At 36.1% G+C, this 17,547-nt stretch overlaps 1 protein-coding gene across 5 annotated transcripts in view; it reads right to left on the bottom strand.

Annotated features, from left to right (window-relative positions):
• Positions 1-17,547, bottom strand: part of LOC139966377 (solute carrier family 25 member 44-like) — a 34,295-nt gene that overhangs the window by 16,609 nt on the left and 139 nt on the right. The window contains exons 1-4 of one of the 5 annotated variants that reach the window (XM_071969304.1): positions 17,412-17,541; positions 14,787-15,453; positions 13,396-13,535; positions 12,122-12,293 (exon numbers count right to left, since the gene is read on the bottom strand). In XM_071969304.1, coding sequence (XP_071825405.1) covers positions 12,123-12,293; positions 13,396-13,535; positions 14,787-15,420 — 945 coding nt within the window. In that variant the 5' untranslated portion in view covers positions 15,421-15,453; positions 17,412-17,541 and the 3' untranslated portion in view covers position 12,122. Of the gene's footprint in view, positions 1-12,121; positions 12,294-13,395; positions 13,536-14,786; positions 15,454-16,653; positions 16,675-17,053; positions 17,384-17,411; positions 17,542-17,547 lie in introns of those variants that run through there. The other 4 variants (XM_071969306.1, XM_071969308.1, XM_071969309.1 and 1 more) reach the window with 4 other exon arrangements.

Genomic DNA, 17,547 nt, shown 5'->3' with positions numbered 1-17,547 from the left:
TAGCACACTGAATTATTGCTGGAAGTTTTGCAAAAGTATTTCCCTCGTGGTTCTGATCTTTTTAAATTATCTTCAGACACTTGCAAATTTGGTTAAAATAGACCATTAAATGTCACACTTTGAATTATGACTACGTTTAGAGTGTCAGTAAACCCCTGGATGAATAATTGAGCATGGATGACCTGATTATCTGACAGTCTGTTTTGCATATTTTGAGGGAAATACAAGAACTGGTGACATTTAGTAAGCATTTGAACAAAGAATCTGCTTTAATCGATTCATGCCTTGCATGCGGTTTCTAAGGTTAAGTCTTCATAACACACTGGAGTTTGGGACGGGTAATCAATTGTTGTGGACATTAGTGTTTGGGAAGGCTAAGCAGCTGTTTGGATGTAAGTGTTTGGAAGGAATGTCAAATGTTTGGGGAGGGATTCCAACAGTTTGCGTTTTATTTTAAGAATGCCATTTTATTATAAAACCAAGGCTTATCTTTAGTTCAGTTTAGATACTGAATGCACAAGATACTCTGATCTTTACTTTGTTTAAATGGAGGGGACCGGGGACGGGGGGGGGGGGGGGGGTTGTATGCATTTTCCAAGTTATCTGTTGTTCAGCATTTTATCCTGCTTAACTGTGTTCTCTCTTATCCTGGCTGTTTACCCACACTTGCTTACTTATGTTAGACACTCCAATGACACTCCAGATTCCTAAACAGAAATATCCAAATGCTGTTAATTCTGAATGAATATTAGAACTGTGTTCGCTTCCTTCCATGCAGCATGTCTACCAAATACTGTCTACAAGTTACACTTTAAACCAGTGTTTTGGCATCTGCCTCTAACCTTTCATGCTATCAGTCTCATGTGGAAAAGCAATATCCATCTATTAATAGAATCCACTCAAATCCTATCCAGCTCCCTGGTCATGGACCCACTCCCAGCTCTTACTCTCCCCCCCCCCCTTCTCTCCATAATTTTCACAAATTTGATATTCCTGCAAACACAATGTTGCTACAGATGGAAATTTCAATATTGCTGTATATTAGTATGACTCCTTCCTCCCTCTTGCTCTCCCATCCCCCCCCCCGCCCCCACATCTCAACTGTATTGAGTTCCTGTGATCACTGGCCAAAATACTGGATGTATGCATATATATATTGCATTAACCATTGAAAACAAGCCTGTGTTATATATTGAAGTCTCAATAAATGTTTGCTGATGAATTTTGGAAAACAAACTTCTTGTTCTAAATGCATCTCTGACCAGGCGGGTTTACTTGAGAAAAGCTGTCAAAATTGAAAGAAATTTATTTTCTGTTGCCCTTTTGCCGCCAACGATTTACCGTAAATTCACTGCGACCGCCCATATCAACATGTTCATTACAAACAAATGTAACCTACATATACTCGTACCGTCCACTTTGTTTACCCAATTCCACGGAGGAAAGGTCTGAAAACACCTGTTTATTACTTGCAATGGAAGGAAATGACACAATTTTGCAAGCTACCTCTGTAAGACCAAAAGAAAGATACTATTCAAGAGAAGAAACCTAACACAGGCTAGCCACGAAAGTGAAAGTAGTCCTTTGCCTAAGGGTCGTAAACAAAACAGAGATTTGATTGGCGCATGATCTGTTGGACGGGGCCTTGCAAATTTTGATTGAAGTTTGTAGAATCTACGGACTCGGTCATACATCTGGCGAATTTTATTCAGCTCAAAATGTTTAACGACAGATAACTCAATAAAAATAATGAATATTACTATGAAAAGTGCATAGAATGGTGTCATTTTCACTGAGCTTTAAGGGCAGTAAGCTGGAAAGGTCGAAGTTTAAATTTGGCAAACACACATTGAGACCTTAAAAGTCTTTCAATTAAGATTATATCAATAGTCTTTCAAGATTGAGAGTCTTGATAAAGTGAAACCTGTATATATTTAATTCATGTAGTGAGGGGTTTCATTAAAAAATAACTGCAATTGTGCCAATTAGTTACAGAAAATTTGGCAACCACAATACAATTCAACTTAAATGTCAAGGATTCAGAATATAAGCAAAACAAAACTAAATTCTGTTTTTTATTTATTCCTCACTATCATTTCTTGTTTCATAAGGGTTATTTTTACCACTAAAATCTGATATTCCCAACCTGTGTACATCACCAAGTATATAGTAGGTTTTGACCCAAAATTGAAGGAACATTTGAAGGAACATTCTGCTTTCATTTCATAAAACAATGTTTTTGATCACCTGGTATTTCCCACTAAGCTAGAAATTTGACTCGAATCTAGTGACCAACATCATTGTTTCGTTGTGATTTCACAACTAATGGAAAATACAAACTAACTGTACATAGACACTGACACACGGTGAAAGTATTTCAAGGATTCCACACCGCAATAAATTTATATTTCCTAAGTATAAAAGCTACACACCCTCAGACAGAAACGTGTGTATATCCTATAAACATCAAACACCATCAGAAATGTGAATTTCCGACAAACATTGCACACCCTCAGCAATGTCTATTTTCTAATGGGATTGCACACACTAATAAATGTGTATTTTCTGATGGGATTGCACACACTCATAAATGTGTATTTTCTAATGGGATTGCACACACTCATAAATGTGTATTTTCTAATGGGATTGCACACACTAATAAATGTGTATTTTCTAATGGGATTGCACACACTAATAAATCACTGTGTATTTTCTAATGGGATTGCACACACTCATAAATGTGTAGTTTCTAATGGGATTGCACACACTAATGAATATGTATTTTCTTATGGGATTGCACACACTAATAAATGTGTATTTTCTAATGGGATTGCACACACGAAAAAATGTCTCTTTTCTAATGGGATTGCACACAATCATAAATATGTATTTTCTAATGAGATTGCACACACTCATCAATGTGTATTTTCTAATGGGATTGCACACAATAACAAATATGTATTTTCTAATGGGATTGCACACAATACCAAATGTGTATTTTCTAATGGGATTGCACACACTCATATATGTGTATTTTCTAATGGGATTGCACACACTAATAAATGTCTATTTTCTAATGGGATTGCACACACTAATAGATGTGTATTTTGTACAAGGAAAACGTATCCTGAGAATTGTCTATTTCCTTCGGATATCTGATTTACTTTCGAAAATGTAAGGACTACTGCCAACGCCGGGCTCCACCCCCTTCCCATTCTCTCTACCACCCCATCCCCACCCCCAAAACAACAATATTCCAATATAACAACCAAAAATGTTAATTTCAATGTTAACACTGCTTTGTGTACAACTGTCACATTTCACTGCTGTATTATACTGCGCTAATGTGAGGAGTGCATGAACTTGCTTAAAAATCTCCCATAATCGTGTCTCGATTTAATTCATAAACTTTCTAACCTTCTGAAGAACAAGACCACGAACTGACTTCGTGGATTACTTGTTACCCTGGAATAATCAAGTGATTTATATGCATGAAAATATGCATAATAATTCTTAATGTACACCTCTGAACCGTGTCACATACAGAAAAGCACTGTAGAAATACATGTCAGTAGGAAAAACAAAAATTAATTTATTGTGACCAGAGATTATATTCTAAACCATCTCTTCTCTCTCAAGAAACTTGGTCACAATAATCGAATCACCGCAATGCTGCATAATAATTTTTGGGGGAAATGGTACACATTTAAGTGCTGTTTCCATTGACAAGTTTTCTAGGCTCAATTAATGAAAACTTACCCCCAACCCCCCCCCCCCAGAACAAACAGTCCTTTGGTTTGTCTCATGATCCTCTCTTTTATTGTGGGAGAGGGGAGCGAGAGAGGGGGGGAGAAGAGGAGAAAAGAGGGATTTGACAATTTTGATGATTTCAATCAACTGGCTGCCTGATCAGTGATCAGATATATCTTCACTGTATTAGTATGTATTGTAACGCTAACTCTAAATAATAGGTAGAAAACATGCACTTAAACGAAAATGGTCACAAACGGGGTCTCAATACCGAAATAGAGTCCTATAACGATACGTACAAAAGTGTATAAAAGAGGAATACAAAACAGTACGACCACAATGGTCGGAGCCAGGGCTACTACCGAACCAAACGATTCAGATCGAGAGCGAAGACTGGTCACAAGTCTTGAGGTCTGCTTCAGCTGAGCTGGTGAGCCGACATCCTTTAATTATTATGTAACGTAGCCTACGACAAATAGAGGGCGACATATATGATGACCAACGGCATCACAGTATTTATCCTTTCTGTTTTTAATAGACAAGTCTACAATATACCCTTTCTGACATTCTGTTTCTTTTCTTGTTTTCTTCTCTTCCTTTTTTTTAAACTGATAGTGACATTCTCCTTCTGTAACTTTCTCAACAAACGATCATGCACAGGAAGGATATTTCAAATATACGACTAGAACCGTTGAAGAGTACATTATCTCTTCCGATTTATTGGGTAAAAATCCTCCCATCAATGGCAAACACTCATCCAAGATATGATTAAAATGTGAGCATCGTCAACATATAGCTCATTGTTAACATTCCAATGAATTCAACGTCATTTAGGCCGAGTGTTTGCAACGACGACAGGTTCAGAATTTGAAATGTTAAAAGATAAAATCTACAAAAGCAATTATCATGAAAGGATATTCCAAGGGTCTGAAATGATTGTTAAATGTGCAGAAAATACAACTTGAGTATATTTCTTTTTAGGTTTTGCCTTGGTTTCGACTGCTTTTCCACCGCTCGTCTGCCTAAAATTTTCAGTTCATGTTTCAAAGAGGAACGAAGAACAAGAACAGATGCTAAGGGTGCAGAGAACTCTTTGGTAGTTGCTTCGGCATGGGTATGATAGTTCTAAAAGGTTACCAGGTCACTATAGACATGGTACAATAAGTTAGAGTGCAATGGGTGTGAGGAGACAGGTGAAGAGAATTGCAAACATGAGCTGGAAATACTCTCTGGTAGTTACTCCATAAAGTCTTTAAGAAATATCTGTTCAAAAAGGTATAATTTATGTCTATTATAATGTTCGTTCAAGCAATCTTTTTATAAAGTGGTATGGTTTTTAATACTTCCTTACGAAAAACATTCAACAGTTCTTCTTTTCAGTTCTGATCAAGTATGTGCTAAATTACATTTCTTTCTACCAGCTTAAGCCAAACAGTTCACACCTGAGTATTTCTTCCAGCTCAGATGCTTCTTCTCCGCTGAAAAAAACACTTTGATTGAATTTTGACAGTTTAGATATATATATGGGACTGCCAAGTATATATCACACCACCAGGATGCAAAAAAGGTCTACGCAAATTGGACCTTTTTCTAATTCAGTATTTATTTTTTTATTTTTCTGATTACTAAAAATTTGACACTTTGAGTCTCATATTACCATTGTAGCCTGGAGATTTTGTTGGAGCATAGTACTTTAATTGAGATTTACAGTTTAATTTTCTTAACCTTCAAGAATCGTAGCGAAATTATACAACAAATTTAATGGGTAAATATGAGATGGAAACGTGATATGTTAACAGCATCCAGCATGTGGACAGGCACCTTAACGGTGATTTCTTTCCACAATCTCCTCTTCGCATACATATTGTCATAAAATCTATTTCTCACGGAAACCAACTCACACGCTCTCATGCGGATCAAAGCTGATAGTAGAGTGATGATCATGATGCAAATCTGTATCAAGGGACAGTCTAGCTAACAATTTACTGAACACTACCGGGCAAGCAGCAGCATCTTCTGCTTGAAATAAGGAGAGCTGAAATATTCAATTTGCATGCATTGATTTGACAGATCTACTTGCATACATTCCTGCGTGTTTGCTAGATGGTTGCTAGGTGACAAAACTAAACTTCTTACACCCAAAGGGAAGCATGTCCTTGAATGAACCAGAACCATCTATTAGAACAAGCAAAACGAACGTTTTATTCAATTCAGCAATTTTAGAGGTTTATATCAGAAAAAGTGGTGACAAACAAAACATAAGGTACAGTATGTCACCCTCAGTGATGGCAGTGAACGGCAAACATATTATATATTTATATAATATATATATAATATATATATATATATATATACATAATATAGTATATATTTATAAACTGCAGGAGGTCTCTATTTATACACTGCATAGGAGGTCTCTATTTATACACTGCAGGTGGTCTCTATTTATACACTGGAGGTCTCTATTTATACACTGCAGGAGGTCTTTATTTATACACTGCATAGGTCTCTATTTATACACTGCAGGATGTCACTATTTATACACTGCAGGTGGTCTCTATTTATACACTGCAGGTGGTCTCTATTTATACACTGCAGGAGGTCTCTATTTATACACTGCAGGATGTCTCTATTTATACACTGCAGGTGGTCTCTATTTATACACTGCAGGAGGTCTTTATTTATACACTGCATGAGGTCTCTATTTATACACTGCATAGGAGGTCTCTATTTATACACTGCATGAGGTCTCTATTTATACCCTACAGGATGTCTCTATTTATACACTGCAGGAGGTCTCTATTTATACACTGCATAGGAAGTCTCTATTTATACACTGCAGGATGTCTCTATTTATACACTGCAGGAGGTCTCTATTTATACACTGCAGGTGGTCTCTATTTATACACTGCAGGTGGTCTCTATTTATACACTGCAGGATGTCTCTATTTATACCCTACAGGTGGTCTCTATTTATGCACTGCAGGAGGTCTTTATTTATACACTGCAGGTGGTCTTTATTTATACAGTGCAGGTGGTCTCTATTCATACAGTGCAGGTGGTCTCTATTTATACACTGCAGGTGGTCTCTATTTATACACTGCAGGATGTCTCTATTTATACCCTACAGGCGGTCTCTATTTATGCACTGCAGGTCTTTATTTATACACTGCAGGTGGTCTTTATTTATACAGTGCAGGTGGTCTCTATTTATACAGTGCAGGTGGTCTCTATTTATACACTGCAGGTCTCTATTTATACACTGCAGGATGTCTCTATTTATACCCTACAGGTGGTCTCTATTTATGCACTGCAGGAGGTCTTTATTTATACACTGCAGGTGGTCTTTATTTATACAGTGCAGGTGGTCTCTATTTATACAGTGCAGGTGGTCTCTATTTATACACTGCAGGAGGTCTCTATTTATACACTGCAGGATGTCTCTATTTATACCCTACAGGTGGTCTCTATTTATGCACTGCAGGAGGTCTCTATTTATACACTGCAGGTGGTCTCTATTTATACACTGCATAGGAGGTCTCTATTTATACAGTGCAGGTGGTCTCTATTTATACACTGCAGGAGGTCTCTATTTATACACTGCAGGATGTCTCTATTTATACCCTACAGGTGGTCTCTATTTATGCAATGCAGGAGGTCTCTATTTATACACTGCAGGTGGTCTCTATTTATACACTGCAGGTGGTCTTTATTTAAACACTGCAGGTGGTATATATTTATAAACTGCAGGATGTCTCTATTTATACACTGCAGGAGGTCTATATTTATACACTGCAAGAGGTCTCAATTTATACACCTGGGTATAGAGAGGCACTTCATGAAGTGCTTTGCCAAAAGACACAACCTAATGATATACCCAGGGCTTGAACCTGCAATCCTCAGACGCAAGTCCATTGCCTTTAAGCCATTTGACCACAACGCCTACTATTAAGTCACTTCACTTGAATGTTGACTCCAGCCATTACCAGTAATTTTATTGATTTAAGTCATTAACTCAGAGTGTCTTTAATGTCTAGAGCTATCAAGACAAAATTTAACACATTTGTTTCAGACATTGACATTTTGCCATTGACGTAACTCCAGAGGTTCTGACACTTTGGATGGTAGGATGACATGGAAAGCTGCAGATTGGACTGAGGGCGGTGCTAAAAGGTTACCGGATGCAACTCTAGACATGGTAGATCAAGAGTGCAGCTGTTGTGGGAAGACAGGTAACATTGCTACCGTGCAGCAATTTTTATACAATTTGATAGTTTAGAACCTTTATTATAGTTTCAGTAATGACTGTTTCATCATTTTATGTTTAAACCATTTAACAATCTTATTTCTTTCACTTACCATTTACCATATCATTTTTTTAATCTTAACAAGAACTGTTTTTTGATGTACGCCTATTTATAAATATTTTATATTTATACTGGTTTAAAATAAATCGAAATCGTAAGTGATTAAGTGAAGTAAATATTTAGTCACTCATATCATGCCTCCTTACAAGACTGCTACTCAAGCAGCAATTCTTTTTTTCTTTTTTTGTTGTTGTTATGACATCTTCATATCCGAGGGTGGTATGAGGAGGAGTAGAAGTGATGATGATCAGGGTAACTTTCCACTTCACTTTCCTATTTTTTACTATGATGAAACAGTAAACAGACTGGATATCAATTACAATCAACCTTTAAGCAAGTTTGATCGTAAGTATCATAAGTTCAAATAAATTGCTTCCTGGGATTTCACGTTGCGTGGGATTTATAAAGACTTGAACCCTAAGGGCAACAACCATAATAGCTAGAGATTTAAACTGTATTTTGCCATTTCATACCTAGGGAAGGCAGTCGGTACAGGGGGGAAAAGACAGGGGTGAGAGGAGGCATTGCAACAAGAGGTGAAGATGAGGTATCTCCCACTGTACTTTAAAGGGGGACTACTGTAAGGGCGCAATAGTTGTACAAATATAAAACACACAAGAGGTAAAAGAAAAGTGGACACGCCATTCCCCCAGCTTCACAGCTGCCACTGATGCTGAGATATAAAATAATGGAGATTGTTTGAAAAAGAGCATTGTGCAAGTATCCCAGAAAACACAAAGAAACCGTTCCTTCTATTTTTAATGGACAGGATGTTACAAAATTGTGTACATATAAACAACTCTACAATGGGCTATATTTAAATGAAGCCCTTTAACCATCTGGTTATTGAAGAATCATTTGCTTTTGCTGACAGGTTTCAACTGCACAAGTAAAAATGAATGTCAACAAATTCTATTTCTTGAAATCATCATCAAAAGCCTCACAAATTATTACAAAATGTACTTTTTAAAAAACGAACTTTCTTGAAGTTTTCCAGGGTGTTACCTTTCTTAAGAAAATATAAAGCAAAAGAGGGAAAAACATGGATACTAGAATTTGCTATTGCTTTTCAATATTACAGAAACATTCAAACTAGATATTTCTCATAATCTGACACATTTCAATTTAAAGCATGATACTTGTAACATATTTGATCATTCATCCCAGATTTAATAAAAAACTGAATCAGCAAAATTACCTCTACTTGGTTGACAGTTTTTGCTATAATTACAGTAAAACAGAAGTTCAATTTCTGCTTTAATAATCACCATTTAAACAGCAAAAGAAGGCCCAAAAATTCATGCAAATGAATTACTATTAATTATGTAGTTGAAATTTGCCCGTTGCTAAATAAAATGATCAACTATCAGTATTTGTCATTCACCAAATTTTGTAAAAAGGCTAATGGATGACTTTAAAAAAAAGTACATATTTCTTTCTTTCTTTTTATATTTCTTTTTTGCACATTCACTTTTAAATATTTCAATCAGATACGTAAAAATGGAGCAAAAGTTCTCTTTAATATTTAATTTAGCATGACATATTGTATGTATGGATGTCTTCACAGCATATAGGGAATACATTGAATCCAGTGATGTGACACCTACAGTGGGCATATCTTGTAAACAATATTCATGACAATCCGAAACCATATCCACATAATAATAAATACAATGCTTCAGATCTGCACCGAAAATATACTACAAATTCAGTTTCTTTAACCATTTTTACACATGTATGCAATTTAAAGTAATGATATTTGTGTAACAATACTGTCAACCAGTGATGCTCCGTTTAGAGGGGCTATTCATTAAAAAAGACAATATTGTAAATACTGCACCATAGAAATATAACCGAGAATGCTACCTATCTGTACTGCTGTGATACATACTCCACAAGTCTAACCTGAACATACTGATTGAGGGCAGTAAGCAAGAACAATCTCAAGAACTAAACAGACAGCCACACATGTGTACAACATGCACAATACTGTCACAGTTCAATTTCATTAAAGTCATGATGATAATAATTTTGACTAAAATATGAGGGAGAGGGTGAGAGGGAGAGGGAGGGGAGAGGGATGGGGGAGGGAGGCAAAGATCTTTGGGTTTCATTCTGCTTTTCCTTTCTGATGTCCCTGTTGCCTATCAGCAGAAAATGATATGATCTATTACGATGCTATATCACTATAAAGATCTTAATGGTCTGACACAAATAGCTAAATGGCAGAGATACTCTACTTTATGAAGAAAAAAAACTTAAACAGTGAAATACAATTACTTGAGGAATATATAAGTGGTAAAAGAAACACTACTACTTGGTTTTACAAGTGCAACGTCTTCCAATTTAACCTTTGTTATGGCTGGCAAAATAAACCTGACATTGTATCCAAGAATAATTTGCATTAGTATATGATGAATAGGAATTATTGAAAAATCTTCTTCATGCAAAAAAAGTGGCATAATAAATAACATATCATATATTGGATTATAAAGACAAGGAATGGAAGATGGAATATTTTCAAAATTCAATACATCACATTCCTGACTAGGAAGAAATGAATTATACCTTCTGGGTTATCCAATAAAAAACAGCTTGAAATTTAACTAGCGATTTATTGTACTGTACATAATCCATCCATAGCTGAACAAATCTTGCAGGAAAATGTTATTCAATAATATCACTGAAATGTTTTCAGATTTTAGATTATTTTAGTTTCATTAAAGCATCCCACTGAATTATTAGTATCTGAGTTTTATTTATTTCTTACATTTTTTACTGAATTCTTGTTTGATTGTCTCTTTATGCTTCATTTCCTTTCAACACAATTAAAACTGACTAAATTTAACTAGCGATTCATTGTACTGTACATACTCCATCCAAAGCTGAACAAATCTCAAAATTTGGGTGGAAATTGTGTTTCAAGTTTACTTCAGGAAAATGAACACAAAACTGAGAGAATTTTTTTCTTTATTGTCTGAAATAGAAATTTGAATTAAGGTGAGAAGGTCAAGTGCTTTTGGATAGAATACGTGCTTTTGGATAGAATGAGATTGTGGATCTAAGAAAGTCAGTTCATTTATACTTCTTGAGGAGATGTAAGGTTATTTTCATGTATATTATTCATTGATATTAATAACCGGTGATGGTTGCCACTACATGAAGAACATTGCATTAACAAGAACATGGACAGTATCCTTCCTAAAGGTTATAATTATTCAAACTTTTCAGGGCTGCCTTCATTCTCCTGAGATGAGATTTTCATTCAGGTGGTCAAATCAAGAGCCTTTCAATGAACTAACAATGTGAATAAAACAATTACTGGTTCATATTGCTTCCTCTGCATTGTTCTAAAATTCACAATGTTCTTTGTTCTAGTGACAGCCCATGAAGGACAAATAATCTTGATTGAAAAAGAACTTGAAAAATATCCTTGATCAGGGCAATTTTTTAATGGTCATACGATATACGACAAAATTTCTGTTCACACTGCCAAAATGAGCTCTGGAGGTCGTCCAGCTGAAGGCTTGTTGTTTACGTCAAATACAAATTGACTTGTAAATAAATACCACGAATAAGTGAAAATGATAAACTGATATCACCCTCTATCACTTTGGAGATACTGAAAACAAATATAGTGGGAGGCCTAAGTCCACCCCAAGGGGAGTTTTACGGGCCCAAAACTGATATTCTATTCACCAAACTGACACATCTCTCCTACAATATACATATTGGTATTCTATTCAACAAACCTACACACCTCCCCTTCAGTGTACATATTGGTATTGTATTCAACAAACCTACACATCTCCCCTACAGTGTAAACAATATTCCTTGTTATATTACTACATTTATTTGGACAACCAAATGTGCTCTTTGGACAACAAAAAAGTAAGACATGGTTGTCCAAAGGACAACTGGAAGTAATCCGTAAAAATTTGCCCTGTTGCCAAAAGAATTGTTAGTACAATCGTTTTGGTTCTGACCAATTATCGGATACTTACCTCATAGTTGGTGGGCGCTAAATTTCTTGATAGTTTCATAACCGACCATCATTACAAAGCTGTTTGGTATAGTTGAAAGAACCCTTGCTGTTAAACCCTTTGTCAATCCTTTAGCACCTTCCTCTTGCATAAGTTTAGAAAATGTCCTAGTGATGGAGCGACCACCTGTAACCTACAAGAAAAATCAGAACATGCATTCATGCACTGTAAAGCATTTCACAACTCAAGATTAGTATCTAAACTCTATCTCACAGAACATTTGGTTTATACATTTAATATTTGATGGGAACACAATGCACAGCAGCCAAGAACACAGTTATTCTATGATGATATTAAAGTAGCCACCTACTGTGAGCATAAATTTATGGCAAGTCAAATGGTTTGTTAACTTACTCATTACAACGGGTGGCTATCCAATTTCCAGTTTTAACTCATTTTGGAATTTTTATCATTTGAAAAAAAAATCTCAAGAATGGAATCTTGTTGATTTCTTCTGTTTTGAAAATGTAACATAGCTAGTAAAAGATGATACATGCCGGTCCAGTGCCGGATTTAGTGTGGGACCAACAGACTCCTAACCTATGTCCACACTACAAAATGGCCGTAGTACATAGATGGAGACAAAATATATACCGTACACGAATAACACGATAGACACTTTGACCGTCCCATCGAGATCTGAATACCTGAGATATGTTTACGCGATGTGCAATTATACTGTAAATAAATAGCAATTATTCCTGCTATGGGCCATACCTAGCACAATAGTGCTACTGTAACACTGCAGTGATGCCTTGCAAGTTTACAGTTTAGCGATCTCGTTTGTTCAATTCATGTATATCTAACAGTTATTAAACAGTTATATTAATATCATTTACATCGTAATTATTAGTAGGTTGCAAGAAGGGTCCCCACAGTCCACTGGCCCTGCATAAGCAAATCTGGCCCTGTACAGGTCATCAGAAATCGGTTGAAGTGAGCTCATAGCCGAAACTTTCACAACTTACTATTCACTTGTGTTTCTTTTACAAAAATGGTTTAAACTGTGAAGGCCTGATTATCTCATAAAGGGATTGAGTACATTGGTACAAGTACTATGACCTAATATGTTGAAAGTTTGTCAGTAATGTAACAATCTTGGACAACAATTTGTTAAAAGTGTTCGATAATTAAAAACCTGAAAAAGATATCATGAAAAGAATGCATTTTGCAACATATTTCAACATAAAATAGCTGCTAATCTTTTCTGCAAGACTTGGAGGAGAAGATGGTACCTGTAACCGTGTCCTGATAATGTCCATCGGATTAGTTAAAATGGCAGCAGTGCATCCAGCCATAGGCCCGGCACAGGCCTGTACAACTATAAGTGGTGGAAAGGTGTTGGCAGTACTGTTCAATAAACTAGCTAAATTTTCTGGTGAAAAAAGCAAGCAAAACAGAAACCATGTTGGTTTTAAATTTAACAAACCATGATTCATGTAAAGGAGTTCATTCAATTTGAATTGGTTTTAATAACAAAACATGATTCATGTAAAGGAATTAACTCAGGTTTTCCAATAAAAAAACTAATAAATGCAAGAACACTTGTTGAACATATCCCTTAGAAAAAATCCACAGAGCTACCTAGTCCTACTACACAATTTTGCTCATAGGGGTCAAATACTCAATCATATAGGGTCACAGAATGTGGTGACAATCAACGTATGTAGGTCCAAACGTCGCTGAATTACATGAATAAGTCAAAGAATACATTACGATGATTCCTTACACAAATGCTGGTCGATCTTTAGTACATCCTTAGCTCCATATTTGGTACATGAGCACAAAAAGTATGCTATATTAATAATGTCATCTACAACTTAAAAAGTGGAGAAACAAAAGCAGAGCTAAAAGAAGTAAAGCATTTTCTACTTAATTGAACTATTTTGACTAGATTTGATGATACTATCAAATGAATTGGGGAAAAGAAGGTGAAATGATTTTTCCAGAACAGATGTAGAATGAGAAAGAAAGTGACTGAGGCCTTGCTGTAACATAAAGACATAGTTTACCCCTGTAGAGTGTTAGACGCAGATGAATCCTGTATATAGATCAGAAAATAAATGAATGAATCAAATCAAATTAATTCAATTAAGCTCATTCGAGATCACATCATGTCAAGTTGAGAGCTGCCATCTCACTTTGAATGACAGGACCATGTTGAGCTTCAGAGCTCAACATATTCAACAATTATCAGTGATTTTGAAAACTGCATACTTATTTCTGAATTTTTAAAACCTTGGTAAATTGAGCACAAAATTGTAGATAAAAGCAAACAGATGCGAACAAATGGCTGATTGGTTGGTATTTGGTTGGTATTTCTTTACCTTATCTATTGTTTAATTAATTACTTTTTAGGAGCGAATCGTTTTTCTATTTGGGATGAAACCTGTTCAACTGTTAAGAAACTATGGGAATATTCAACTTTTCCAGATGTTGTACATCTACTTTTCAATCACAAAGTCCAAACTGTTCTTTGAAGCAACACCATTTAAGTACAGTAATATAACACATAATATTATCTTTTATAATTGTGGTGCATTCATGTTCAACTCTCAGTAAAAGTGATCACTTTAAAGCATATTTTGAGTAGATCAGGTGCATACAGTTACCTTACCTGGCTTACCTGAATAAAAATGATAAAAAGGCCAAAAGAGAGCACTGTTGGGTACGTTAGTCAACAAGGCTGCCAGATAACCCCTATAGAATCCTCCAAGCCCATGCCTTCCATGTATTTCTTGCATAATTTTGACCATATCTTGGATGCCGACTTTCCGGATGGATGTCTTACCATCCGCCGTTTGTCCGAGAAGCATCAGTTTCTGTGTAATGACATCTAAGGGAACCCTTATAGTTTGAGAAACCAGTGAAGCTGTGCCACCAGCAATGAAAGACCTGACTGTATTATCTAAATCACCGCAGGCCCTACGAGTCATCTCATAGGTCAGAATGTAAGACTGCTCACCGACTATACCGAATATACTAACAAAGAACCCTTTGTAAAACCCACGTATACCCTCATATCGAAATATCTTTCTAAAGGCATCCCATGTTCCATTGTAATATGAATTTCTGGTTTGGACTTGGAGTCTGGTTTTCACTAGGTTGGTTGGATAAATGGAACCTCGTATAAACAAAGAGAGGCAGCAGCCACTCATTATGAATCTCTTGATGTCCATGTCTTGCAGTTCAATAATTTTGACCCTCCTGCTTGATGCTGCCATTACCTCTGGTGAATCTTTCTCTAACATTGTTTCCATTTCAGTTCTTGCTCACACCAAATTTGTATACTTCTGAAAGGATAAAAGCAAAAGAAAGGCTTCACCCAAAAGAATATAGGGAGTGTTAGCTCAGTGGTTAACGCCGGTGCCTTTCAAATATAAGGTCCCGAGTTCGAGTCACTCCAAGATTGATGTTTGTAGTCCAGTTACAGAGTGGTTGGCAATTGAAATGTCTTAATTATGGACGTTAAAATACGAATCAAAGAGACTGACTTCGGTCAGCTTGCGGCTTTGATAAGCCAATGATGGCTTCTTCGCGGGTTCCTACTTGCAGGAGGATCTAAAGGACTTACAATATACATATGTCAGAAGTCCTCAAAACATTCTTCCGTGTCATAGACCTTGTCTGAATATGACAAACTAAATTCAAACAAACGAGCAGGCCCTTTGACGATGTGTACTCATCGACTGATGTTAAATGTTAAAAAGCTACAACACCTGAAATACTGCAACAACTGATTCCCAATTTGGTAAAATTCTTCAATAGTTTCAGCTGATACTCTACAAACTGGAGTTTCTTTCAAGGTTATAAGACTTCACTTTCAGAATGATTTTGCTATCTAACTAAATTAAGCACACTACAAACTACAGACATACCACCAGCAAATTACAAGTCAAGTCAAAAACTGTAGGCCAATCTAACTATGGATACAGCTGGAAATATAAAAAAAGATCATAAAACAGGACTTTGAGTTTGCTGGAAGATAGTCTTAACTAGTCCCAAATGGGCAACAATGAAGTTGTGTTCATGGGAAGGAGATTTAAAACAAATTCTTCTCAAGCTCTGCGAGAAACTGTAGCTTACCTGATACAAAAAGTAAAGTAGATTCATAAGCCTAAAACCTTTTTGGATACAGAGATTTGATTTGATTACTAAAGTGTGAAAAGAGTACAACTAACTGTTGGGTAAGATAATGGACTGTAGGCCATAAGTGTAAAGGTACATGTGAACAATTAATCAAGCCTTAGAGAGAAATATTTCACCTAAACATAGTTTTTGAATTAAAAAATTGGCCTAAAATTATAAAGTGGATATAGGCCTAATGTGATAAGAAAACAGCATCTAAACACAACTACTTTAGGCTAGGCATCAAACATGACAAGACCTAGGTATATATGTGTAGCCTAGTAAAATCATTCCACTTGTTACTACTTAATAATAAAAACAAATAACCCTTCCTCGTATTAGTGCAACTACACCTAAGGACTTGCCTTTGTCCTAGGACCTTGGTGAAACAAGTAAGGCTAGGCTACCAAAAATTAAGGTCTTAACTTAAGGGCCGTGGCTATTCTTACGACGAGTCGTAACAATTATTTATAAACTATTCTTACGACAAAGGCAAATTCAAGCGCAGTAAAGTAAATAAAGCAACTGCGCATGTAGTAGGGGTAACCCTAACCCTAAATATAACCCTAAACCTCAATCCTAACCCTTACCCTAACCCTAACCGGAAATTATTGTTTCTCCTCGTCGTAAAAATAGTACTCCTGGTCATGAAAATAGCAACTGCGCATGCGTAGTCGGGAATTATTCTTACGACTAGTCGTAACAATAGCCACTTTGTAACTTAAGGTCATACTGAGGCCTATAGTTTAGGTAGCCCTTACTTACTTAGGATAAAACTAACACTTAACAATGCGATATTGCTACTTAGAACAAGATGAACCAAATTACTTCTTCTGGGGACAATGGTTTAAACTAGGATATGGCTTTTCAATTTAAATGACAACGGTAGGTTTAACTTAGTAGTTGGAGTGACAAATCGTTGCGTAAGATTTCGTGAAACTGGTGGAGTGAACTAGGCCTAGGGCCTACACTGAGTTTATCGATGGTCGACCTGACAACAGAACCAATGAAACCAAGAATAAGACTTGAGTGAAATTAATTTGGCTCAATAATCAGCCTTCATTTCACACATTCGATAACAATGATATTAAGCTACCTAGGTTACCAAGTTACCAATGCCTACCAAGTTTGCAACTTCTCCGAGAAAGTTACCTCCACATAAACTTCTTTTGGCGAAACTAGTATATTATGTTCTTATACAAAGTTAGTGAATTTATTATTGAGGAGAGACCGTCAGCCCTATTTCAAATTGGTCTTAC

The sequence above is a fragment of the Apostichopus japonicus genome, chromosome 4, assembly GCF_037975245.1.
Source record: "Apostichopus japonicus isolate 1M-3 chromosome 4, ASM3797524v1, whole genome shotgun sequence".
NCBI lineage: Eukaryota > Metazoa > Echinodermata > Holothuroidea > Aspidochirotida > Stichopodidae > Apostichopus > Apostichopus japonicus.
The sequence above is the reverse complement of the archived record's forward strand: the minus strand, read 5'-3'. Positions and strand labels throughout refer to the sequence as shown.